The sequence below is a fragment of the Chionomys nivalis genome, chromosome 20, assembly GCF_950005125.1.
Source record: "Chionomys nivalis chromosome 20, mChiNiv1.1, whole genome shotgun sequence".
Classification (NCBI taxonomy): Eukaryota; Metazoa; Chordata; class Mammalia; order Rodentia; family Cricetidae; genus Chionomys; species Chionomys nivalis.
In genome coordinates this window covers 6,099,065-6,121,652 of record NC_080105.1, presented here as the reverse complement: position 1 = coordinate 6,121,652, position 22,588 = coordinate 6,099,065, and the positions used below count along the sequence as shown (strand labels likewise).

Genomic DNA, 22,588 nt, shown 5'->3' with positions numbered 1-22,588 from the left:
GCATCACGGCGTCCACCCGATATGGTCAGACCCTCTCTTTAGTTACAGGAACTAAGAAGCCCGTCAACCAGCCTGGTCTTCAGTTTCGGGAGCAGACTTTCTCAGACCACCAAGCCCAAACCATGACATTGAGACTTATTATTAACTGTGAATGCCTGGCCTTAACTTAGGCTTGTTCCTAACTAGTTTCTTTTTTTACTTAAATTAACCAATTTTTATTAATCTGTGTGTTGCCTGAGGATTGTTTCCCCATCTGCACACTTCCATGCTACTTCCCGCTTCCTCTGTCTGTCTGCCAGGCTCCCTTCTCTCTACCTGCCAGCCCAGTCTGTCTTTCTCTGCCTAGCTATTGGCCCTTCAGCTTTTATTAGACCAATCAGGTGCCTCAGTCAGGCAAGGTGAAACAGCAGCTCATCTTTGCATAGTTAACCAAACTCAGCACAAACAAAGGCAACACTGTTCACATAGCTAAACAAATATTCTATCCCACACGTTTCCACACCCGTGAGACGGACATAATCTCTAGGATCCTATGGAGGACCCGCACCCAGAGCCATGCACCCCCCTCACTGGGGACCCCAGTCTCCTTGTGTAGCCCAGGCTGGCCTGCCAAGCATGGGCAGCCGTGACCAGGCAGAAGGTCCTGCAGTCCTACGTCCTCAGTGGTGGGTGTGGCCATGTTCTCGTGGTTCAGGTTTTCTCCAAATCCCCATGGGCCCCATGGAGACGCAGTCCGGGGCTACGCTACATTAGCTGCTCTGGCTTCGGTCTGCCTATTTTCTCTAAAGCAGCTTCTATAACTCTGTGGGGTCTCTGCAGACAGCAGAGTTGGCAGAGGAAACCGTGCTCAGCAAGACTCAGGAACTGGTTTCTGGAGTCTTGCTGCACCCAGCGCAGCCTGGATAGCCAAAACTGGCAGGGAGTGCCGGGATTGAGACAGGGAGGCTTCTTTTCAGGTGGAAGAACAGCAACCTTTAGTTTGCCCAGTGACCTTTTATACCTCTACTCCTTCTGTGGAGACCCACCGGCCAGGAAGAACACAAACATCCTTGTCAATTACAGACCACAAGGAAGTTCCGCTGTGGGTCAGGGGGAGTGAGGGCGCTGGATCACAGCAGAGTCTGACTGTGGGCAGGTGATGTAGTTATTCTGAAGCACAGTGCAATGCTGGGGAAAAGAGTCTGAAGCGATTGACGTGATTGTGTGTGGTTAAGACAAATTCACGTGGAATCCCTTTACAGAGTCCATATGGCTTGTTCTTGTTGTGATGCCCGCACCCGCGCAGCCGCAGCACTTCTGATGGGTCTGTTGACTCGGAAACAAAGTGCGCAGGAGAGGAGAAGCACTGTAGTTGGCAGGGACCAGCGCTGCAGACAGTGCAGGTTCCTAGGAGCTTAACTCCCCCATTTCCAGCTTCCTGTGGAAACAGGTATGCATCCTTCTCTGTGGGCAGAAGACCCTCCTGCCCTCTACACAATACCACTAGGGGCAGCCCACAGGCCTGCTAACCCAACACTGGGGTGGGGGAGCAGAGGCAGGAGGATGACAATTCTGGGGCGATCTAAGCTACACTGACTGAACAGGTGAAAGTCACAGTTCAGAATCTTTACCTTTAAATTCCTTGAGAGCCAGAAACTGGGTTTGCGGAACACAGAGTGAGAGCCTTTTAGGCGGGATCCAGCCAGGGTTGGCGTGTCCCTGGGCACTTAGCATGTCACCTGTCACCTACTGTGGACTGGGCCTGGACAGCAGCCCTTCCCCTTCCTGTGGGCAAGCTGGATTGTGCCCATCACAGAGAGTCCTCAGTGGTCCCTGTGGCCATCACAGGGAAGATGGGAAGATCTGCAGTTGAGAGAGGCAGGAGCTACCGAGGGGGAGCAGGGGAGGCAGCACAGGGCTGGGATGTTGGACCTCAGTGCTGAGAGGTCTGTGTTTGTATCGCTGTCTCTAGGGATCTTGGCGATTTCTTGAATGTGTCACTGGCATTTGGAGAGGCTGAGGGTCCCATTATCTCTGAAGGTTTCAAGGTTTCAATATCTCTGAGCATATATGGTTATTGGGCTACCTACCCCTAGGTCTGGGGATTGCTGTGATCTCTGCAGTGACCTTGGAGAGTCTGGTGGCCTGGCCCCGCCTGTGCACACCCAGTCTTCTGGGGATCAGCTGCACCCCACTTCCTTGTCTAGCTTTACTTTTTATTGTGCTCAGCACAAAGAAAAGATGGACAGGCCACCAGACTTACCTCGTTCCCCAGGACTGAGAAGCCTGAGGAAGCGAGAGAGATGGACTGCAGGAGAGATGCTGTCTCAGAGAGAACCCCCACAGCTGACAGCTGGGGCCACGTGGTGGAGGGGAGAACAGGTAGATTCCTGCAGGCCGAGGCCCTCACAACCCACACACCCCAAGGAAATGGAATAAGGGAGATAATAATGAGGAAACCGGCCACATTCACACGTTCACTCTACTGCCCTGACGTCATGAGGCTGCTAGGGCCCCGGGTGGGGTGGGGGTGCTCAAGCCGCTGTGTCTGACATCGGTCACCCGGCGTCATGAGCTCATCCTCAAGGGACGTTGCTGTACAGGCTACTACCACTAGGCCAGCCCCTCACGCGCGACCCTACCAGCGCCTTGCTTCTGTGTGGGGAGAGTCCACACGGGCATTGGTGGCCGGACTCCTCCACGACCCTGCTTTCTCTTCCTGTCAGTGTCCTCCTGGGTCGGGTTCCTTCAAACAGACCCTGTCACACTCTGACAGGCTCCCCTCCCCTGTGCCCTGTGAGAGACCAGCTCCTCTGCCCCCTGCCTCTCAGCTTCCTCCTGGCCAGCTGCTCCTCAGGCCCCAGGACCTTAGCTCCTGACAACTTGCATGGGAACTGCTCCTGATTTCTTGTCAGGTTTATTTATCAGTGATGTCCCCTCCCCTCGCAGGCCCTGCAGCCTCTCTTCAACAGCTAACAGCTAACTTCCTCTGAGCCTCTGTGGGACCGCAGAAAATTAAGGACAGGTTTTAAGACTCTTTGGCAAACTCCTAGCCATGTGTTAAAGCTCCAGCCTTCATGCCTCCTTCTCTAGAATGCCTTGCAAGATCCTGTCCTGTCCCCTTTTCTGGGCCTGTCCTGTCTCCATTGCGTGTGGGGAAGGTCACTGTCCTGCCCCCTTTCCCGGGCCTGTCCTGTCTCCATTGCGTGTGGGGAAGGTCACTGCCCAACTCTGTCCTTTCCCCCAGCCCAGGGCCGTGGCATTTGTAGTGATTGTTCGTTGACTGAATATTTGCAGAGCCCAGCAGAAGTCAGGAAGCGGGTGGGGGAAGCTGCGGGCTGAGGAGCGCAGGGTGAGGTCACCGACTTCCAGCAAGAGAGAAGTGGGAAAGAGCGGCCCCTCCCTCTCGGTGAGCGAGCTTAAGACTTGCAGAGGGCGGGTCTCCGCGCCGCCCCCTCCACTCCGACACATTCGTTCCTGTCTTCCAGATGCTGGGCGCAGAGGTGGAGAATGCCAGGTTGGTGGCTGGGCTGCGGTGAACCCCAAACCAGACCCTAGGCACCCCGAAGCTTGCGACACCACAAGGGCCGGAAGGTTAACAGCAGGAGGTGAGACCAGGCCACAGAGCTCTCAGAAGCGTTGTATCCGCGTCTGCACTCAGGGTTTACGGTACTGAGTAGCCGGGTCTGCAGGAAAGAGGTTGCCAAGAGCCGCAGCGGCGGTTTCCAGGACAACCACTCATCTGCATATGGCCACGTGTTGGCCAACAAGGGTGCGGCAGATGATCTTGAAGTTGGGCAGGTGTGTGGGAGAGTGGTCTAGTCCGCCAGCAGGTGCCACGTGCACCCATTTCACAGATAAGAAGATGGAGGCTTGGGGACCAGGGAGGTGAAGGGACAGTGGCCAACCAAGGGCGGTGTGCTTCCACGTCAGAAGAGTCTGAGCTGGTTGCGGGTGCTTTATTTGGGTTTGAGACAGGGCCTCACTATGTAGACCAGGCTGACCACAAACTCACGGAGATCCACCTGCCTCTGCCTCCCTAGTGCTGGGATTAAAGGAGTGTGTCACCCCCTCTAGCCTGAACTATTAATTTTTTTTTTAAACCCACAACATTTAATCCCGGTAGAGAGAGAGCAAGAGATCACAGGGTAAGGTCACCACCTGACACTTGTGTCCCCACACAGGTTGCTAGAATGGGGGCCACTGGGGCCAGGTTGCTGAGGTCCTATGTCCTGCTGCTGCTGACCATGCTGCTCCAGTCGGGAAGTCAAGATCTCACCTGCATGGTGTCCTCGAGCAATGTGGACTGGACCCAGACATTCAACGACACCTGCCTCAATTTCAGTGGCCTTGGCCTCTCCCTGCCGAGGACCCAGCCCCTGCAGGCCAGTCACTTGCAGGTTCTGGACCTCTCTAGGAATGGGCTGCGGGCTCTCCCCACAGTCTTCTTTGCCAAACTGGAGAAGCTGCAAACCTTGATTGTCACCCACAACCGGCTGGTCAGTGTGGAGCCGTCGCTGGCCCTGCGCTGTGAGCTGGAGCTCAGGGTGGACTGTAGCTGTGGACTGGTCTCCTGGCATGGCATTCGCCAGAGCAACTGCTCGGAAGAGCTGCTGTGTCTACACCCGGACACGGGAGCACCAGGGAACCTCTCCACCTTCCTCCAGGTCAGCTGTCCCCCCAGCTTGGCCCCGGAGACCATGGGTGCCCTTGTGGCAGGGACTATCTTCCTGGCTCTGGCTGTCAGTGGATCTGTGTTGGCCTGGAGACTTCGACAACACCGAGGAGCCAGTGGCCAGGGTCTCAGCAAAGCCCAGAGTTCACACGATACCCCTAGACCTGTGACAGGCTTCCTACCAAGGTACAGTAGCCAGGGACCGGGCCCCAAGACCCCGGACACGCCACCAGGTGGGTCCTCACTGGACTATGAGAATGTCTTCATAGGCGAACTGGCTGAGGACAGCTCGGGGTCCGCACCCAGGTGAGTGACCCCAGATACCGTCCACAGTAAACAATTCCTAGACTTCAGCTTAGCATGGAGGTGTGTATCTGTCATCGCAGTCCTAAGGAGTCAGAGGCAGGAGGATTACCACGAGTTTGAAGTCAGCCTGAGACTGTAGCTTCACATCTCTGTTTATGTGAGGACCGTGGGCCTCCCTCACCTCCAGGACTGGGGGTGAGGTTCCTGCAGGCCTCCTCCCTGTAACCTGCAAACCCAGTTCATAGCTCTGGAGGAGAAAGGGGAAAATGGGCTGTAAACAGCCCAGACTTGTGACTGAGTGCTGTCTATGTCCCTGTGTCACGGGGACATCTCCTGCATCTCCCTATGCATACCTACCTGGGATACTCAGCGGTTAAGGCTGAAGGAAGGAGCAAGGGTGCTGGTGGTGTTCCTGTGTTCCCAGCACTGTGAGGGTGGAGGCAGGAGGATCCGAGTTTGAGGCCAGCAGCCTAGACCACATGAGACACTGTCTCAAGAAGCGAAACACAGAAAGAAAGAGACAAAGAAAGAGAGAGAGAGAGAAAAAGAAAGAGAGAAAGAGAGAGAAAAAGTGGGGGAAGTCTGTAGGTCATCAGACCAGCCAGGAACAGGGAAGGAAGAGAGAGGCCCTGCTGGAAGCTGAGGCTGGGGATTTGGGTAACCCAGTTGCTGAGAACGAGGGTATGCAAATGTTGAGGAGGGTGGGGAGGTCATCGACCTAAGCTAGTCACTCTATCACCACCCCAGCGGGGTGAAGACGGCCCCGCCCTGGGCCTGTTGAGCCTCCAAGTACCCAGGGTTGGTTCCTCTCTCACATATGGGGTTCCCAGAGTTCTCACAGCCTCTTCTGCCCCCACAGGCAATTGATAGTAAGGAAAGTGAAGTCTGTGGGGCTGAGCCCAGATGGAGCCATCACCCAGACACACACAGGCGCCATGACCTGCACTACACAGACCAGGTCTAGGAGGCTAGCACACACTACACAGGCAGATATAAAAATCAAATTCAGCCGGGCGGTGGTGGCGCACGCCTTTAATCCCAGCACTCGGGAGGCAGAGGCAGGCGGATCTCTGTGAGTTCGAGGCCAGCCTGGTCTACAAGAGCTAGTTCCGGGACAGGCACCAAAGCAACAGAGAGACTCTGTCTCGAAAAACCAAAAAAAAAAAAAAAAATCAAATTCAGTGTGACTTTTCCACCCATGTGGGTTTTTTGTTTTTTGTTTTTTGTTTTGTTTTGTTTTTCGAGACAGGGTTTCTCTGTGGTTTTGGTTCCTGTCCTGGAACTAGCTCTTGTAGACCAGGCTGGTCTCGAACTCACAGAGATCCTCCTGCCTCTGCCTCCCGAGTACTTCCACCCTTGTGTTTTGATGGTGCAGAAATAGAGGCTTTCCATGACTTGGGAGCGATCTGCCCATCCAGTGGGAGCTGAGGGTTCAAATCTCTGCCCAAGAGGGATGATCTTATCCAAATCACCCCGGCCACAGCGGGTTTCCTGTAATGTCAGATAAGTTAGTAACCAACGACAACAGAAGAAACGAGGACCACGGGTCCCTTCTCACCCTTTGACTTACTTAAGAGCTCTAAGCCTGAGTGTGTGTGTGTGTGTGTGTGTGTGTGTGTGAGAGAGAGAGAGAGAGAGAGAGAGAGAGAGAGAGAGAGAGAGCGCAAAACGTGCTGCAGCCCTCTCTGACGCCCATCTGCCCCCTCAGGAGCCCTTCCGAGGACACCGACTTCTACATGAATTACAAGGGTGCTGACCTGGACCCTCAGCCGGTGTACTGCAACCTGGAGTCCCTGGGAAGGGTCCCAGCACACAACCAGGAGTCCATGGCCCCGGGGCGCTGAGTCGTCGCCTCCCCCACCCCACCACCCCCCCTCCCCTTGTGAGGACAAAACATGAGCCTGGAGACTCTGCCCCTGCAGCCCCCACGCTCCCCAGAACTCTCAAAGTCAGAGGTGGCGCGAGGACCCCCAAAGCAGGAGGGTCACGGACACGGACTGAACCCTCGGTAAATGCTGGGGGCCACGTGGGGCTCAGCGCGTGACTGACAGAGGTGACTCTCCATTCCCAAGTGACTCTGCACCCATCCAGACCCCGGGGCTCCAGCCCGCTTGCGCCCCTCCCCTCCCCTCCCCCCCCCTCCCGCCCTCCTCTGCCCGCTGCTCTCCCCTGCCTCTCCACGTGTCGCTTTTTCTTTCCTTCCATCCTTCCCACCCGGGTTCAATGCTCATCAAATAGACATACAAACAAATTAAAAACAAAATAAGCCCAAAGAACTGTCCAAGGCTGTCGTGGTTGCTCATGGTTGTCAACTTGACTGCATCAGAATTGATTAAAACCCAAATGGAGGGGACACCTGTGAGGGATTGCTGCGTAATTCTAAGTGGGAAGACCCACTTTTTCTTCTTTTCTTTCTTTCTTTCTTTCTTTCTTTCTTTCTTTCTTTCTTTCTTTCTTTCTTTCTTTCTTTCTTTCTTTCTTTCTTTCTTTCTGTTTGTTTTGTCCTTCAAGGCGAGGTTTCTCTGTGTAGTCCAGGTTGTCCTGGAACTTGCTCGATAGAGCAGAGATCCTCCTGCCTCTGCCTCCGGAGTGCTGTGATAAAAGGCGTGCGCCACCACACCCGCCTGGAAGATCTGCTTCTCAGCCGAACCTTGGAAATGGCAGAGGCTTTTGATCTGGATATTGCGGTGGGAAGACACACCTTTAATCTGGGCCACCACTTCTACTGGAAGTCTAACAGGACATGAAAGAAGGGAACTTTTGCTCTCTGTCTACTTCCTTTATCAGCATTGGAACTCACTTCTTCAAGACTCCGGCACCTATGGAAAACCAGCTGAGATATCCAGTCTTGTGGACTGAACAACTACTGGATGCTTTCTGTTCACAGCCAGCCATTGCTGGATTACCTGGACTGCAACCTGTAAATCATTCCAATAGACCCTTTCCCCTATACATAGAGATTCATTCTGTAAGATCTGTTACTCTAGAGAATCCTGACTAACGCAGAGGCCCAGGTGCCGCGTGCCACGCCCGGAAACCTTCCAGGGCTCCTCAGACATGGCAGAGCTCCCCAGAGCTCAGTGTGTCGTGCTGGCCCGGGGCCTGCTGAAGCACGACCTGGTCAGAGGCGCTCCTAATTCTGGGTGTTTGGAGGAGAGATGGGAGGAAGGTCCCCAAAGGGGACAACTGGAATGGCTTGAACAGGGTTTCATGTAACAGGAGGATCTCCAGTGTGTCCTGCAGGAGGCCTAGGAGCTGGAAGAAGTGAAGGGGGAGAAAGACATTGGAAGCAGCTGATGCCGGCCGGCACCGGTGTGGACAGAAGGGACCGTTGGTGGCTTGGTGTTTAACGTCCCAATGGGTTCCTGTTGCGGTGATGGACGCCCAAGCCAGAGCCATGAGGGAAGGTCGTGTCTGTGGGCTGACTCGCTCCTCCAGGCTGTGCACACAGACCCAGCCACCAACCCACAGCTGGCAATGACTGCTCCCCCACATCACTGTCCGTCAAGAAAATTCCCTGTTGCTGCTGCACGCCTTTAATCCCAACACTCGGGAGGCAGAGACAGGAGGATCTCAGTGAGTTTGAGGCCAGCCTGGTCTACAGAGCTAGTTTCACGAGAGCCAGGGCTACACAGAGAAACCCTGTCTCCAAACAAAACACACAAGAAAATCCCCACAGGCCAGTCTGATGGCGTGCTCTCTGCTGAGAGTCCTCGTCCCCAGGGACCCACCATCGCCCTGCCTGCCCCACCTCAGGACCTTCTACACCAGCCTGGCTTCACCTCACACATCCCCCCTCAGGTGGCTAAACCTAAATGGTGTGGGAGGGGGCATTTCCGCCCGTCTCAGATAGGTGGGCATAGGTGCAAGGGCCTGGACTCAGCAATGCTGAAACACACAGAAGAAATGTTTCTCCTGGGAGATAAGGTGTGGGTGAAACTTCCTCATAACTTGTTGTTTACTCCTTGCTCTTTTCATATGAAGGTATAAAGGTATCCTATGAAGGTATCCTATGAAGGTATCATAAAGGTGTCCTATGAAGGTGTCCTATGAAGGTGTCCTATGAAGGTGTCCTATGAAGGTATCATTTTCAGAGGTATCATGAAAGCAACGGCTGGAACCTAGAAGGGGATACCTCTTCCCTGTTGGGGTCAGCATAATTTTGTAAACTCACAGACTTGATGACCTGGGGCTGCCTATGTTTGAAAAGGTGACCCCCATACTGGGAGGGCCGTAGAAGAGTGACTGGGATGAAGGCAACACTGTCCCTGTGAAAAAAGCAGAGTTACAGGGCACTGTCCAGACAAATCAGTTCTTTAACTGCTGTCATTACATTGTGTGTCTGTGTGTGCGAGCACGTGTGTGCGTGTGCACAAGTGTGTGTGCAAACATGTGTGAATGTGTGTGAGTGTGAATGTGTGTGTGCATGTGAGTCTGTGTGTGTGCATGTGCAAGTGTGTGCCACTGTGGGGGGGGAGGGGTAAGGAGGGAGCGTGCATGTGGAGCTCAGAGGACAGATTTCAGGAGTCATGTCTACCATGTGACCAAGTGAGCCTCTGGGAATTGAACTCAGGTCTTCAGGCTTGGCCACAAGCCCCTTACTCACGGAGCCGCCTCACGAGTCCCCAGCCGTCACAACACCCTCTAGCTGCTCACCCATTCTCACCCACTCGTCCCTTCAGCTGATGCCTTGGGGAAACAGGCTAGAAAGGTGGTTATCTTGCTGAGGTCACTGAGGTGCCGTCTCAGACCCCCATATAAACCAGTCTCACGTTTATTAAGAGTTTTAAATAAATAATCTATTCACCCACCCAGTCTGACCCCAATAAATTAATAATATTAATAAATACAAATATAAATAGCAGGAGGGGTAGGGAGTGCAGGTGAGGGGCACAGTCGGCGCTCATGCGCAGTGGCAGCCCTGGGCCACCAGGTCGTCGTAGGTCTGCAGTGACACGCCGCTGTCCGTCCGGTGCATGAGGACCACCGGGGTGTAGCTGGAGGGGACGCAGCAGGGGGCAGGCACCCGGTCGGGCTGCAGGCCGTGTAGGCGCGCTTTAATCTGCGCATGCGTGCTGGCCGAGCGGTAGAGGTGCGGACACTCTCCCACGCACATGCTCAGTTGCAGCTGGCGCGGGGACAGCACCCAGTCGCTCCAGCCCAGGTCCTCGAGGGTCGCCTGTACAGTCTGCAGATGACAGCAGCGCCCGGGACCCAGCGGGCAGGAGTCTCTGGGGAACGCGTGTGCGCTGCGGCGCCCCCTGCCGGCGGCCGACCGCAGGTGCAGTTCCAGGCGCGCGCCGCTAGAGGGCGTCACGGCCAGGTCCGGGGGCAGCGCCAGGCGCAGGCGCAGTGCGCGGCCGTGGGGTCCCCCGAGGCTGAGCGCGCGCTGCAGGGGTGCGGTGACATCCCAAGCCCGCGACGACGGCGGCAGCATGAGAAGTGCTCGGTGCACGCGGTAAGCTTCGTGGAGACCCTGGGTCAGCGACGCCCGGCGGACGCGGAGCAGCAGGTGGCCGCGCGGCCCCAGTCGTACTGGAAAAGAAACGGAAAGCCGTCACCCGTGTGCCCGTCCCGCGTGCAAGGTGCAGGGTGTCAGGCGTGTGCCCATCACGTGTCTACGGTGCACGTGTGTCACCCGTGTGCACGTCCCGCGTGCAAGGCGCAGGACGTCTCGCGTGTGCCCGTCCCGGGTGCAAGGTGCAGGGCATCAGGCGTGTGCACATCTCGCGTGTACTGTGTACGGACGTCCCGCGTGCAAGGTGCAGGGTGTCAGGCGTGTGTCCATCAGGCGTGTACTGTGCACGGACGTCACCCGTGTGCCCGTCCCGCGTGCAAGGTGTAGGGCGTCAGGCGTGTGCCCATCACGCGTTAAGGTGCACGGACGTCACCCGTGTGCAAGGTGTAAGGTGCACGGACGTCACCCGTGTGCGGCCCACAGTCTACACAGCCCTGGCTGCCCTGGAGCTCGCTCTGTAGGCCAAGCTGGCCTTCGGGATCCGCCAGCCCCCCTCCCTGCTGGGATTAAAGGTGTGTGTTTGGTGGCTGACACCTGTTATCTCAGAACTTGGGAGGCGGAGGCTGGAGGATTGCCCTGAGTCTGAAATTCACGTAGGCTACAAATGTCTCTATGTAAAAAAAAAAAAAAAAAAATCCCAAAAGAAAAATTGGGACAGGTTCTCACTGTGTAGGTGTGGCCGCAGCTGACCTTGAACTCATGGCAATCCTCCTTCCTCAACCTCTGGAGTAGTTGGGGACACAGGTGTGCGCCCCCACAGCTCGGAGACCGCTACAGTTCTGTAGACCCAACCCGCCTGACCCCGCCCCCGGACCCCGGGGTCCTCCTCCCTCCCACCCAGGCGACCGTCACTTGTGACTAGCGGAGTCTTGACCAGCGATTGCGTCAGATTCCTGATCCAGTTCCTGCAGGTTCCTCCCCTCTGGCTCCAGCCACCCAGGACTCCCGCCGCGCCCCCGGCTGTGCACCTTCGAGAGCGGCCCTGGCATCCTGGACTCCACCTGTCCTGCTCCGGTCCGGGGACAGGCTGGGCTGAGCCTCGTGGGCTTGAACGCGGGTTAGGCTCGGGGAGTATGTTGCTCAGGCGGGTCCCCAAATGCCACTCACCTTCTGGAGTGAGTATCCGGACAGCCGTGCCGGGGTTGGGTTCTGAGTTCGAGTCCTCGCGGCTCTGGTTGGCATGCAGCCGGCTCAACAGGTCCTGGAAGCGACCTCGTAGCTCGTGAGCGTCGAGTCGGGACTCCGGGTGGGAACGTCGCTGTTCGGGCAGTGCCAGGGCGTTCCCGGGCGATGGCCACGACAGCAGCAGGAGGAGCAGCAGCAGGAACAGCAGGAACCTCAGCTGCGAGCAGCCTGGAGGCTGGGCCTCGGGCGCGGGCAGGGCCATGTCGGTTGTGTCTTCTGTGTGGCTGTGAGCTGAGCCTTCTGTCGCTGCCGCCTTTATACTCCTGTACTCTGGCCGCCCCGCCCCCGCGTGCGGTGCCAACTCGGGTGACCAAGCTGATCCGGGAGGGAACCCCGAGGACTGGGGGGGGGCGGTCCCTCTCAGCACAAAGGGAAACCGCAGGGTCTGGTGACAGTGAGGGCTGACCGTCCCCACAGAACATGTGACGGGGGCCAGACTCAAGTTAAAGTGGGTTCTTCCTTTCTCTCCCTCCCCCTTTCTCCCACTCTTCCTGCCCCCCCCCAGCCATGACCAAATGGCTGTGATAGAAGGGCCAAGGCACAAACTGAGGCCCACTGCACCTGCTCGGTGTTCTTTCTGCACTCCTACTAACCCTTCAAAACCCTGTGCAAACAGCCCCTGCTCCAGGCCGACTGAATGGTCACACTCAGGTCCCTGACTCTGTCTCCCCAGATCGGTCTCCCCTCTCGCGGGGAGAGAAGCAAGGAGTCTACTGTGGGCTCTACCTTCATTCGGTCCAGACTGCAGGCCCCTGGGGAGCTGGGGTCAGGGCAGGGTGGTCAGGCTTGGACAGAAGATGGAAGTGGGTGACGTCGCCTAGGCCTGCAAAAGGTGGCGGCTGCGGTTCGGGCCTCTGGCTGACCCAGGAATGAGTGACGAGGGGCACCTGCCGGGGTCTGGGGCGCCCGGGGCTCCCTCTGCGGTACGCACAAGCTGCCGTGTGGCCTCTGTCCCATAGGGACACTCCAGGCTCTGACCGACGCCCGCGTGCCTCTCCCTGCCCACCGTCCTGGTGCTCGCTCCGCAGGCCAGTGCTGGACCTGAGGTACAAGCCAGCGGCTGACCCCTGAACTGTCCCCTCCTCCTCAGACTCCCAAACCCACCCCTGATGCCCCAGGCCCCTCCTCCTACAGACCCCGCCCCCGCCCCAGGAGTTACCTGGCTCTGGGACATTAGCCCCAGTGGGCGTCTCTTCAAGGATCAATACGGAGGGAGATAGCCCCGACCTCAGACTCGCAGCTGTGAAAGTTTTGAGGTAACTGTACCCCGTGGGAGAGGCAGCCTGGTGGGCACCCGGCAGGGACGAGTGGGGTTCTGGCCTTAAATTGTTGTCTCTGACTTTCCCCCCCAAATTTAAGTCTCAAGAGTCCGGTTCTCTGCCCCGGGTGAGTTGCTGATGTCTGGAGAAGCAGGCCTGGGTCACACCGCAGTCCTCTGTTTCCCTTTCTGTGAAAAGCTGCGGAGTTCTCCATCTTTGAGGTGCAAGGGAGGACTTGGGGAGTTGTGTGCACGGTACAAATTGAGACACCATCCAGTGTTTCTCCGTGTGACCCTGGGCAAATTGCTCAACTGTGCGTCCAAGTAAAGCCGGGGTCCGAAAGGAGAGAGGCCTTTCTCAGAGATGGGGAAGCAAGGGCTGGAGGCCGTCCGGCGTCCCCCGGGTACGGAGGAGCCGCGGGGTTCACGTGGAGGTCGGGTCAGAGCTGACGCCGCAGGTGGGGAGAGGCCTGCACGCTGGCACCGATGAGGGGACAGGCTCGCCGGCTGCCATTAAAGCGGGAACAAGCCTGGCTGTTCTGGGCACCTCTGTACCCAGCCTGACCCCACAGACCGAGAAAGGCAGCGTCCCAGGTTACCTCTCTGGACCTAGGCATCTCCTTGGCAAACTTGTGCTGGGTCCAGGCTTCTGCCCTCCCGACACATGCGCCGTTGTTTTGTGTGACGGTGTCTTCATCCCATGGGGGCACAAGCTGCAGCAAAGGTCTAGACACCCACGTGACCTGAGTACACAGTAGGCGCTCAGTAAATGCGCAAACTCTCAGCTATGTGTAGAGACTCAGGCAGGTCATTTTGGGGACTAAGTCTCCCGAAGCACTGTGTCAGGGGCCAGCCTAGGGAAAGTTCCTCCTGCCCCAGCACCCTCTCACCCTGAGATCCCCAAACGGACAGTCCTCCTGCCTCAGTCTCCTGAGTGCTAAGATGACTGAGCCACCCAACTCCCGACCCAGAGTGACACCCTGCCCGTGAACAGGCATCTGTCTCTTTAAGACCAAGATCAGTCAACCATCCACTGTTTTCATGGAATGTTCTACAAGGGCTCCAGAGCAGCAAGGCTCCATGGGGTACCCCATCATTGATAGGCACCACCACCCTCCCCCAAACAGAGATTTCCGGTTCACAAAACTCTGGAACGTGGCATTGTGCCCACTTGGCTTCCTTTCCCCAAAATCCTTGGTTGATGACCTCATCACTGGTCTTGGGCCAAGCAAAGGAGCGGGGTGGCCCATTTGTGGGCAGTTGGCCAACCATGACCTCAGCGGGCCAGGACCCTGACTTCCTCCCCAGGAACAGTTGCTGGGTCCAGAGGCCACACACTGGGGCAGAGGTGAGCTGCCCACGCTCGGCTAGCCCTACCTGTGTCAACACAGGAAAGTACCAGCCCCCTTGTGACTGAGCAGAGTCATGGGAGTCACTAGAGGATAGGGTGACCTGCCGTCCTCTCACCATGATGACCCCGGGAGTCAGGGTGGTCCTGGGTCATCTGGGACATCCCCAGAGCCCAGCCCAGGGGCTCAGAGCCTCTGCCTCCAGCGGAGCGGAGAGGATGAGGCTTCAATGGGGCTGCAGGCCCAGGATTCATGACTAAGACACACCAGTATCAAATTCTCAGCCTCGATGTCAATGTCAGGCAAGAACTCAGATAGGATTGGACGAACTTCATGTCGAATTCCTGTGCATCTCTTAAGCTCCACTTTTGGGGCCCCATCTTTCTGTCTCGTTGCTGCTCAGGTTTAGACCATCTGGAGTTCCAAAACAGGGCCTTTTTCCTTTCTGGGAGTTTTGAAATGGGGTGTGCCTAACCCTGGCTCGTCTCAAACTGTTGCTCCCTCTGCTCCAGCCTCCTCACTGCTGGAGGACCTGAGGCCTGGCCCAATATAACCTTTATAATCCCATCACATGACTCTGCTCCAGTCATGGAGAGGCGGTCACAGCCAGGAACCAGTGGGGCTGTGACCTCAAGAAGCCATCCTGCTGTTTCGTCAGGATGGGGAAAGCCCTGGACCCAGAGAACAGACTCCAACCCAAACCTCGAAGCTGCTAGCTTGGGGCTGTGTGACTCTTCCGACTGCCAGACCTCCCCTGGATGACCACCTACAGCCTGAGCTGTGAACAAGAACCTTAAAGGACCACAGAGCTTTCGGTAATTGGTAAGGAGCCATCTATTCCTTTGTTCACCCATCCATCCTCCATTCCCGTTGGCGTAAAAAAGAGCTCCACAATAGCCCAGAATGGAGTGTAACAAGGGTTTATCTATCTGGGGTAAACTCACAGAAAGAATAGTGATCCTCAGTCCTCTGTGTGAGCTGGGAACTGGAACCAAATCCAGCAGCCAACAACCCCGCACACACTTTTTATCTGCATTTATAATACATGAGACCATGCCCAAAGTGGACCAGTATCTTAAAGGTTGAAGGAGTTTCCATAGCACATCCACCCATCCATCATCATCCATCTACCCACCCGCCCACCCACCCGTCCATCCATCCACCCACCCACCCGTCCATCCATCCATCCATCCACCCATCCATCATCCATCCACTCACCCACCCGTCCACCCACCCACCCACCCGTCCACCCACCCACCCATCCATCCACTCACCCACCCACCCATCCACTCACCCACCCACCCATCCATCCACCCACCCACCCGCCCACCCACCCACCCATCCACTCACCCACCCACCCATCCACTCACCCACCCACCCATCCATCCACCCACCCACCCACCCAGTCTCTTCTGTACTGGGGACGGCAGCTGGGCCTCTCTGCTCCTGAGTCCCATTCAGGGCCGACATCCTCAGATTTGCCACTTTGATGCTGTATTTATTTACGGAAATTGTTTTATTTCTAAAGCACACATGACATAAACGTCCTGTTTTATGTAACACAAACCTCTCTGGTCCTGGGTTCTAGAGCATTTGATCCTGAAGAAAGCGCAGACATCATGGCAGGCCCCAGTCCCTGCCAGGCTCCTCTCGCCTGCTCTGGGGTGCCCCAGAGGCCGCATCTTTGTCTCTGTGTAAGGCACAAGCCCTCCTCCGGCTATGCCGCCCTGAGTGTGAGCCTTTCCCACTGTGCTGGGTGCTGTGTCGTAAGGTGGCCCGCCCCTCCTGTCAAAGCACCCAGGCGGAAACAGAAAGACAGCCCCTAGGAAGTGAGGCAGGGGGACAGGAGGACGTGGCTCAGCCAGGGCCACAGAGCGCTTCACTGCTAGCGTTTGGACAACTCACAACGTCCTGCTCAAAAGGGAGGCTAAGTAGGAGGCTGGGCCAGGCTCAGCGGGCTTGGTAGTGTGCCCAGAGCTCAGTGGCAGGGTGATTGTAGTTCAGCTGGTGGAGTGATCTTGGTAGACGTGAGGTCTCATCTCATCAGGCTGGACTACGGGACTTCTGTCCGGGAGATCAATGCCAGCATTCCTCTGGAACTGGTGAAATGGGCTTTCTGTCCCCAAAGCAATCTCTTCCCAACTACTCCTCCATATATCCACAGGACTTGTCCGGCCTGCGCTCCCGCAGGCAGCCCTGGCTGTGTCCGACGGATTATTCGCTGTCTCTGCCCTGGACTCTTCCAGACCTCTGGACATTTCTCTCTTTGCCCAGCGTCTTTTGCACACAGCATGTGGTGCTGCGGAGCTCAGTGGGGAGCGGCCCATCCCATGCTGTTTGTTCTTTGTGAGAGCCCCTGCTGCGGAGTGGAGGGGAGAGAACACAATACGGGGGGGGGGGCGGGGGGGGGGGCTCTACACATACGGGGAACACAACACACACACGGGCGGTGGAGAACACAGCACACACCGGAGGGGACACGACACACACATGGGGGTGCAGGCATGGCAGGCGGGTCCCTAGGGCTCAGTCTAGATGAATCAAAGAGCTCCAACCTCAGGGAGGAGCAGGGGCGAGAGCGATGGCTCTTGAGGAGGACCCAGGTTCGGTTCACGCCACATGCCGCTCACACCTGAGACTCTGACATCCTCTCGTGCCTCTGTGCACACTGCACGTTCATGGTGCACAAACATGCAGCAAAACACTTGTGCACATAATATAAGTCCCAAAATTTTAAAAAGGTGGAAAGAGATAAAGACACCTGATACATGACGTCCTTCATCCCTTGGGGTGCGCTGGTGCCCTGGAGCCTGCGGAGGAGGGGCGCCGAGAGCTCAAGGTCTAGAGGCGATGCCAAGAAAACAAACTGGGAAGACTGATGATGCTCCTTCCTCCTCCCTCCCTCCCTTCTTCTCTTCCTTCCTCCCTCCTTCCTCCCTCCCTCCTTCCTCTCTCCCTCCCTTCTTCTCTTCCTCCCTTCTTCTCTTCCTTCCTCCCTCCTTCCTCCCTCCCTCCCTTCTTCTCTTCCTCCCTCCCTCCTTCCTTCCTCTCTTCCTTCCTCCCTCCTTCCTTCCTCCCTTTTTCCCTTCCTTTTTTCCTCCCTTCTTCCTCCCTCCCTTCCTCCTTCCCTTCTTTTTTCTCTCCCCTTTCTCCCTCCATTCCCCCTCTTTCTTTCTTTCTTCCTTTTTTCTTTTTTTTTTTTTTTTTTTTTTGTATTTCCAGGCAGGGTTTCTCTGTGTAGATCTAGCTGTCCTGGAACTCGCTCTGTAGACCAGGTTGGCCTCAAACTCACAAAAAGATCCACCTACCTCTGCCTCCTGAGTGCTGGGATTAAAGGAATGTGCCATCACCACCCTTTTATAGCATCTGGCATTTGGGGAAAGTATCCATGAAAACATTAATTCATCCAGAGAAAGGGCAGAGTTCCAAAGATGGCCAGGTACGGCCTCTTTGGCCCTGGAAATGTGCCTGCAAATCGCAACTTGCAAAAGCCAGAGAAAACCAGGAGGCTCCCTGGGGACTCACAGCACACCTGGGCTGGCCCTGGGACCTGACCTCAGCAAGCTGTTCTCTGGCCTCTGTAAACCTTGGCAGGTTTGCCCCAGCCAAATAAGTGTAAGGAACAAGTTCTTAAGTTGAAAGCCGGCCTAGTCAGCAGAGTGCCTGTAGCTCGGTTGGTGCTGTATCTGCTCAGCACTCAGGGCTTTGGGTCCTCGGCTCGGCATAAACAGGCTTGAAAGAAAGGGTGACCCAGGACACCCAACCAAGTTCTCAGCACAAAGGAGATTTATTTGTCCCTGAAGGACAGAGAACCGCCCCTGGAAAGACAGGAGACAAACGTGGCACAGAGATAAATGGCAGTTTCTAAAGGGAAAATGGGAAACCCCGTGTTAGCATGAGGTGTTTAATTTTGATTTGACGTGTTAATTAGGTGAATTAAAGGGGGCTTGAATACTTATTTCTGGACTTCAATACTTGAATAGCTGGACCTTGGTTGTCAGCCTCAGAGAAAGGAAGTGGCCAAATAAGGAACTAGACCTTTGTGGCTAGCTTTAGGAATGTAATCTAGTGATCTTTAACAAGGCAGAGGGGATGGGGAAACAGGGCAAGGCCTGCTAGAGCCACGCTTGCCACGCTTGCCACGCTTGGGCTGGCCAGAGTCCTTCAGTCTTCCCATCACTGGAGGGTAGAAGCAGGAGGCTCACGGGGCACGGTAAGACCTGGAGCAAGGGTCAGTGGTTAGGGCACTGGGGACTCCTGCAGAGGACACCAGCTCCATTCTTAGCACACAGGAACTCCAGCTCCAGGAGATCCAGCATCTCGGGCCTCCGAGGACACCTTATCTCATGGCTCATGTGTTGTGGACTATTCCTTTACATTGCACCAAGACATGTCACTGTGATTGGTTTAATAAAAAGCTAAATGACCAATAGCTAGGCAGGATTTGGGGGGCAGAGAGAACTCTGGGGAGCAGAAAGGTTGACACTTAGAGAGTTGCCAGCCAGATGGAGCAGAAGCAGCCTGGGGAGTAGACTAAAGGTGACCGAGCTGTTTCAAAGAGTGTTGATTAAAAGATTTGGGTCGCCTTTAATCCCAGCACACGCCTTTAACCCCAGCAGTCGGGAGGCAGAGGCAGGAGGATCTCTGTGAGTTCAAGGCCAGCCTGGTCTACAAGAGCTAGTTCCAGGACAGGCTCCAAAGCTACAGAGAAACCCTGTCTCGAAAAACCAAAAAAAAAAAAAAAGAGATATGGGTTAGTTTAAGTTATAGGAGCTAATTAAGGACAAACCTAAGCTATGCGCTCTTAATTAATAAGAATCTCCCTGTGGCAGGCAGTACAGAGGCAGACAAGCTATACTCATGTGCAGTCCTACACAGACAAACAAATCCACATAATTAAACAAATAAAGACACGAGATCAACAAGGCTTTCTATAGAGAGCACGCTCAACGCTGAAGGCAGAAAACAAGTGAGTTTCTCATACCAGAGATGCCAATCTCTCTCTTCTAAACTAAGTGGATCTTGCTCAGTCTTCATTTCGGGTGCTGGGACAGAGGCCTGCCTGCCTCCAACCCTTCTCCAGGCGCTGGGACAGAGGCCCGCCTGCCTCCATCCTCCGGGCGCTGGGGCACCATGCACAGCCTGAAACCTCACATTCCACCTTCAGTGGCAGAGAAGAGACCATGGACATCCAGCCAGACTGAAGGCACAGACAAGCACTAGGGGACCTGGAATGCTAACCACACTGGTTCCTTCAAAGGAAGGGACGTCTAACCTGCCCAGAAGGATGGCTACAGTTAATATCCTGTGATCGTGGCAACGTCTGTGTGACTGAGACCACACTGGATCCCCCCAGACCCTTCTAAGTGTGTTTCTGTCGATCTGTAGAACCATCTTCATGGAAGGCGCCTCGCGTTCTTTACCATGAGTTTCGATGGAGTCACACCTGGTCTTTAGGTTACTGTGTTCCTCGAGGAGATTTATATAAGCTTTGTTGTGCGCCCAGGACTGAGTGTGTTACCACCAGGAAAGTTTCCTGAATCGACCTGTTCTTAAATATGCCTAAAATAAACTACCTGGGGTCAGACTGTTGAAGTTTAAACTCACACTGGCTACCGAGTCATGCTGAACTTGACGACCTTCTTGTCTCTGCTGGCCGTGGTGGTCACAGAGACACCCCCACACATACCCAGTCAGCAAGGTGAGAGAGCTGCCAACGTCTCTGGAACGTTCTATCTGGCAGTGAGAAACACCTTCACTTCCCCAGGGCACACAGAACATTCTCCAGGGACCACCATGAGTTAGACCATAAACAAGTCCTGAAAATCTAAAAATAGCAAAACCATAGGAAAAGTATTTTTCAGTTTCAACTGAATGAAACTAGCTACAGGCATGGTGGAAAACACCCAGCACCCAACACTTCAGAGTGGAGGCTGGAGATCTCGGTTTCAAGGCCATCCTTAGCTACTTAAGGAGTTTGAAGCCAGCATGGGCTACATGAGACCTTGTCCCCAAAGGGGGGGAGATAAGAGTTACATTCCACAGCACTTGTGCATCACCTGTGACATTCGAACAATGGTTCTAAAGGAAACACAGGGAAAGCCTCAAAGGACCTAGCCATGAATGGAAACAAAACCAGTCCAGGTGAGGTGGCACACATCCTTAGCCTTAGTCCTTGGAGAGGCAGAGGTAGGAGCATTTCTGAGTTCCAGGCCAGCCTGATCTAATAGGGAGTCCCAGGCTACACAGTGAGACCCTGTCTCAAAAACAGCAGCAACAAACTTATAAGCCACCAAATACAGGTGTCCCTGGTGTCCTGGTGTCCTGGTGTCCTGGGTGTCCTGGTGTCCCGGGTGTCATGGGTGTCCTAGGTGTCCCGGGTGTCCCGGGTGTCCTGGTGTCCCGGGTGTCATGGGTGTCCTGGGTGTCCCTGGTGTCCTGGTGTCCCGGGTGTCCTGGTGTCCCGGGTGTCATGGGTGTCCTGGGTGTCCTGGTGTCCCGGGTGTCATGGGTGTCCTGGGTGTCCTGGTGTCCTGGGTGTCCTGGTGTCCCGGGTGTCATGGGTGTCCTGGGTGTCCCTGGTGTCCTGGTGTCCCAGGTGTCATGGGTGTCCCGGGTGTCCCTGGTGTCCTGGTGTCCCAGGTGTCATGGGTGTCCTAGGTGTCCCTGGTGTCCTGGTGTCCCGTGTGTCCCTGGTGTCCCTGGTGTCCCGGATGTCCCTGGTGTCCCTGGTGTCTTGATGTCCCTGGTGTCTTGGTGTCCTGGTGTCCTGGTGTCCTGGGTGTCCTGGTGTCCCGGGTGTCATGGGTGTCCTGGATGTCCCTGGTGTCCTGGTGTCCCTGGTGTCCTGGTGTCCCGTGTGTCCCTGGTGTCCCGGATGTCCCTGGTGTCCTGGATGTCCCTGGTGTCCTGGATGTCCCTGGTGTCCTGATGTCCTGGTGTCCCTGGTGTCCCTGGTGTCTTGGTGTCCCTGGTGTCCCGGGTGTCCTGGTGTCCCGGGTGTCCCTGGTATCCTGGTGTCCCTGGTATCCTGGTGTCCCTGGTGTCCTGGTGTCCCTGGTGTCCTGGTGTCCCTGGTGTCCCGGATGTCCCTGGTGTCTTGGTGTCCTGGATGTCCCGGGTGTCCTGGTGTCCTGGTGTCCCTGGTGTCCCTGGTGTCCCGGATGTCCCTGGTGTCTTGGTGTCCCTGGTGTCCCGGATGTCCCGAGTGTCCTGATGTCCTGGTGTCCCAGGTGTCCCTGGTGTCCTGGTGTCCCGGGTGTCCCTGGTGTCCCGGGTGTCCCTGGTGTCCCGGGTGTCCTGATGTCCTGGTGTCCCAGGTGTCCCTGGTGTCCTGGTGTCCCGGGTGTCCCTGGTGTCCTGGTGTCCCTGGTGTCCCGGGTGTCCTGGTGTCCTGAGCATCACAGGACAGAGCTCCCGAGGAGACTGCAGGGCAGACAGCAGAGTTCTAAAGTCTGTTTCCTGACCTGCCGTCTAGAGGATGCTGAAGGAGAACCAGAAGTTGGGAGGGGACTTCAGAGATCAGATTGGAGACAGCAGCACCAGCCCCACAGGCTGTTCGGGAAACTCAAATGCTTTCCTGGCCAAGGCAATAAACACTGTCAGGCATGCAAGTGAACACCTGGGGTGCCAGGCTCAGGAGGTGGGGGCAGGGGTCAGGAGTTCAAGGTCATCTTACCTACATAATGACAGGGGTCAGCTTGGGCTACTTCAGACCCTATCTCAAAAACAATAAACAGCCGGGCGGTGGTGGCGCACGCCTTTAATCCCAGCACTTGGGAGGCAGAGGCAGGCGGATCTCTGTGAGTTCGAGACCAGCCTGGTCTACAAGAGCTAGTTCCAGGACAGGCTCCAAAGCCACAGAGAAACCCTGTCTCGAAAAACCAAAAAAAAAAAAAAAACAAAAAAAAAAAACAATAAACAGCTAGATCAGTACTGAAGCAAAGGACAATTTGCAACATAAATTACCTTTATAACTAGAGTCAGACAGACGACTCTATAGTAAGGACAGAACATGGGAACCCTAAGCAGTAAGGAGAAAACAGGACACATCCCTGGAAACACCCTTGTTACCTAACGGAACTCAAGGAAAAAGGAAAACTCCCAAGAAACCTCTAACCAACAAAGAGCCAAGATTCTTTTTTTTTTTTTTTTTTTTTTTTTTCTGCTTTTTCAAGACAGGGTTTCTCTGTGTTTTGGAGCCTGTCCTGGAAGTAGCTCTTGTAGACCAAGCTGGCCTTGAACTCACAGAGACCTGACTGCCTCTGCCTCCCGAGTGCTAGGGTGTGCGCCACCACTGCCCAGCAAGAACCAAGATC

General features: G+C 55.6%; 2 protein-coding genes across 4 annotated transcripts; one reads left to right on the top strand and one right to left on the bottom strand.

Moving 5' to 3' along the window:
- Positions 1–3,439: 3,439 nt before the first annotated feature.
- On the top strand, positions 3,440–6,979 carry Lrrc25 (leucine rich repeat containing 25). Of its 3 annotated transcripts, none has more exons than XM_057752829.1 (3): positions 3,440–3,496; positions 4,164–4,960; positions 6,669–6,979. In XM_057752829.1, exons 2-3 carry the CDS (start codon positions 4,173–4,175, stop codon positions 6,802–6,804), a joined length of 924 nt encoding a protein of 307 aa, XP_057608812.1. In that variant the 5' UTR covers positions 3,440–3,496; positions 4,164–4,172; the 3' UTR covers positions 6,805–6,979. The 3 variants fall into 3 exon arrangements, with proteins under 3 accessions (XP_057608812.1, XP_057608811.1, XP_057608814.1); XM_057752828.1 differs by having other exon boundaries at positions 3,440–3,587; XM_057752831.1 differs by having other exon boundaries at positions 3,440–3,587; positions 4,164–4,887; positions 6,669–6,816.
- A 2,766-nt stretch (positions 6,980–9,745) lies between these two features.
- Positions 9,746–12,110, bottom strand: Gdf15 (growth differentiation factor 15). The gene is made up of 2 exons (XM_057752836.1): positions 11,586–12,110; positions 9,746–10,495 (listed from the first exon to the last, which is right to left on the bottom strand). Exons 1-2 carry the CDS (start codon positions 11,863–11,865, stop codon positions 9,864–9,866), a joined length of 912 nt encoding a protein of 303 aa, XP_057608819.1. The 5' UTR covers positions 11,866–12,110; the 3' UTR covers positions 9,746–9,863.
- Between the last annotated feature and the right edge of the window lie 10,478 nt (positions 12,111–22,588).

Bases quoted from the DNA above. Each gene is read 5' to 3' on its own strand.
- Gdf15 (XM_057752836.1), bottom strand. From the start codon at position 11,865: ATGGCCCTGCCCGCGCCCGAGGCCCAGCCTCCAGGCTGCTCGCAGCTG. The intron at 10,496-11,585 runs GTGAGTGGCATT...TTTCTTTTCCAG, and splicing joins CCGGATACTCACTCCAGAAG to TACGACTGGGGCCGCGCGGC.
- Lrrc25 (XM_057752829.1), top strand. From the start codon at position 4,173: ATGGGGGCCACTGGGGCCAGGTTGCTGAGGTCCTATGTCCTGCTGCTG. The intron at 4,961-6,668 runs GTGAGTGACCCC...CTGCCCCCTCAG, and splicing joins AGCTCGGGGTCCGCACCCAG to GAGCCCTTCCGAGGACACCG.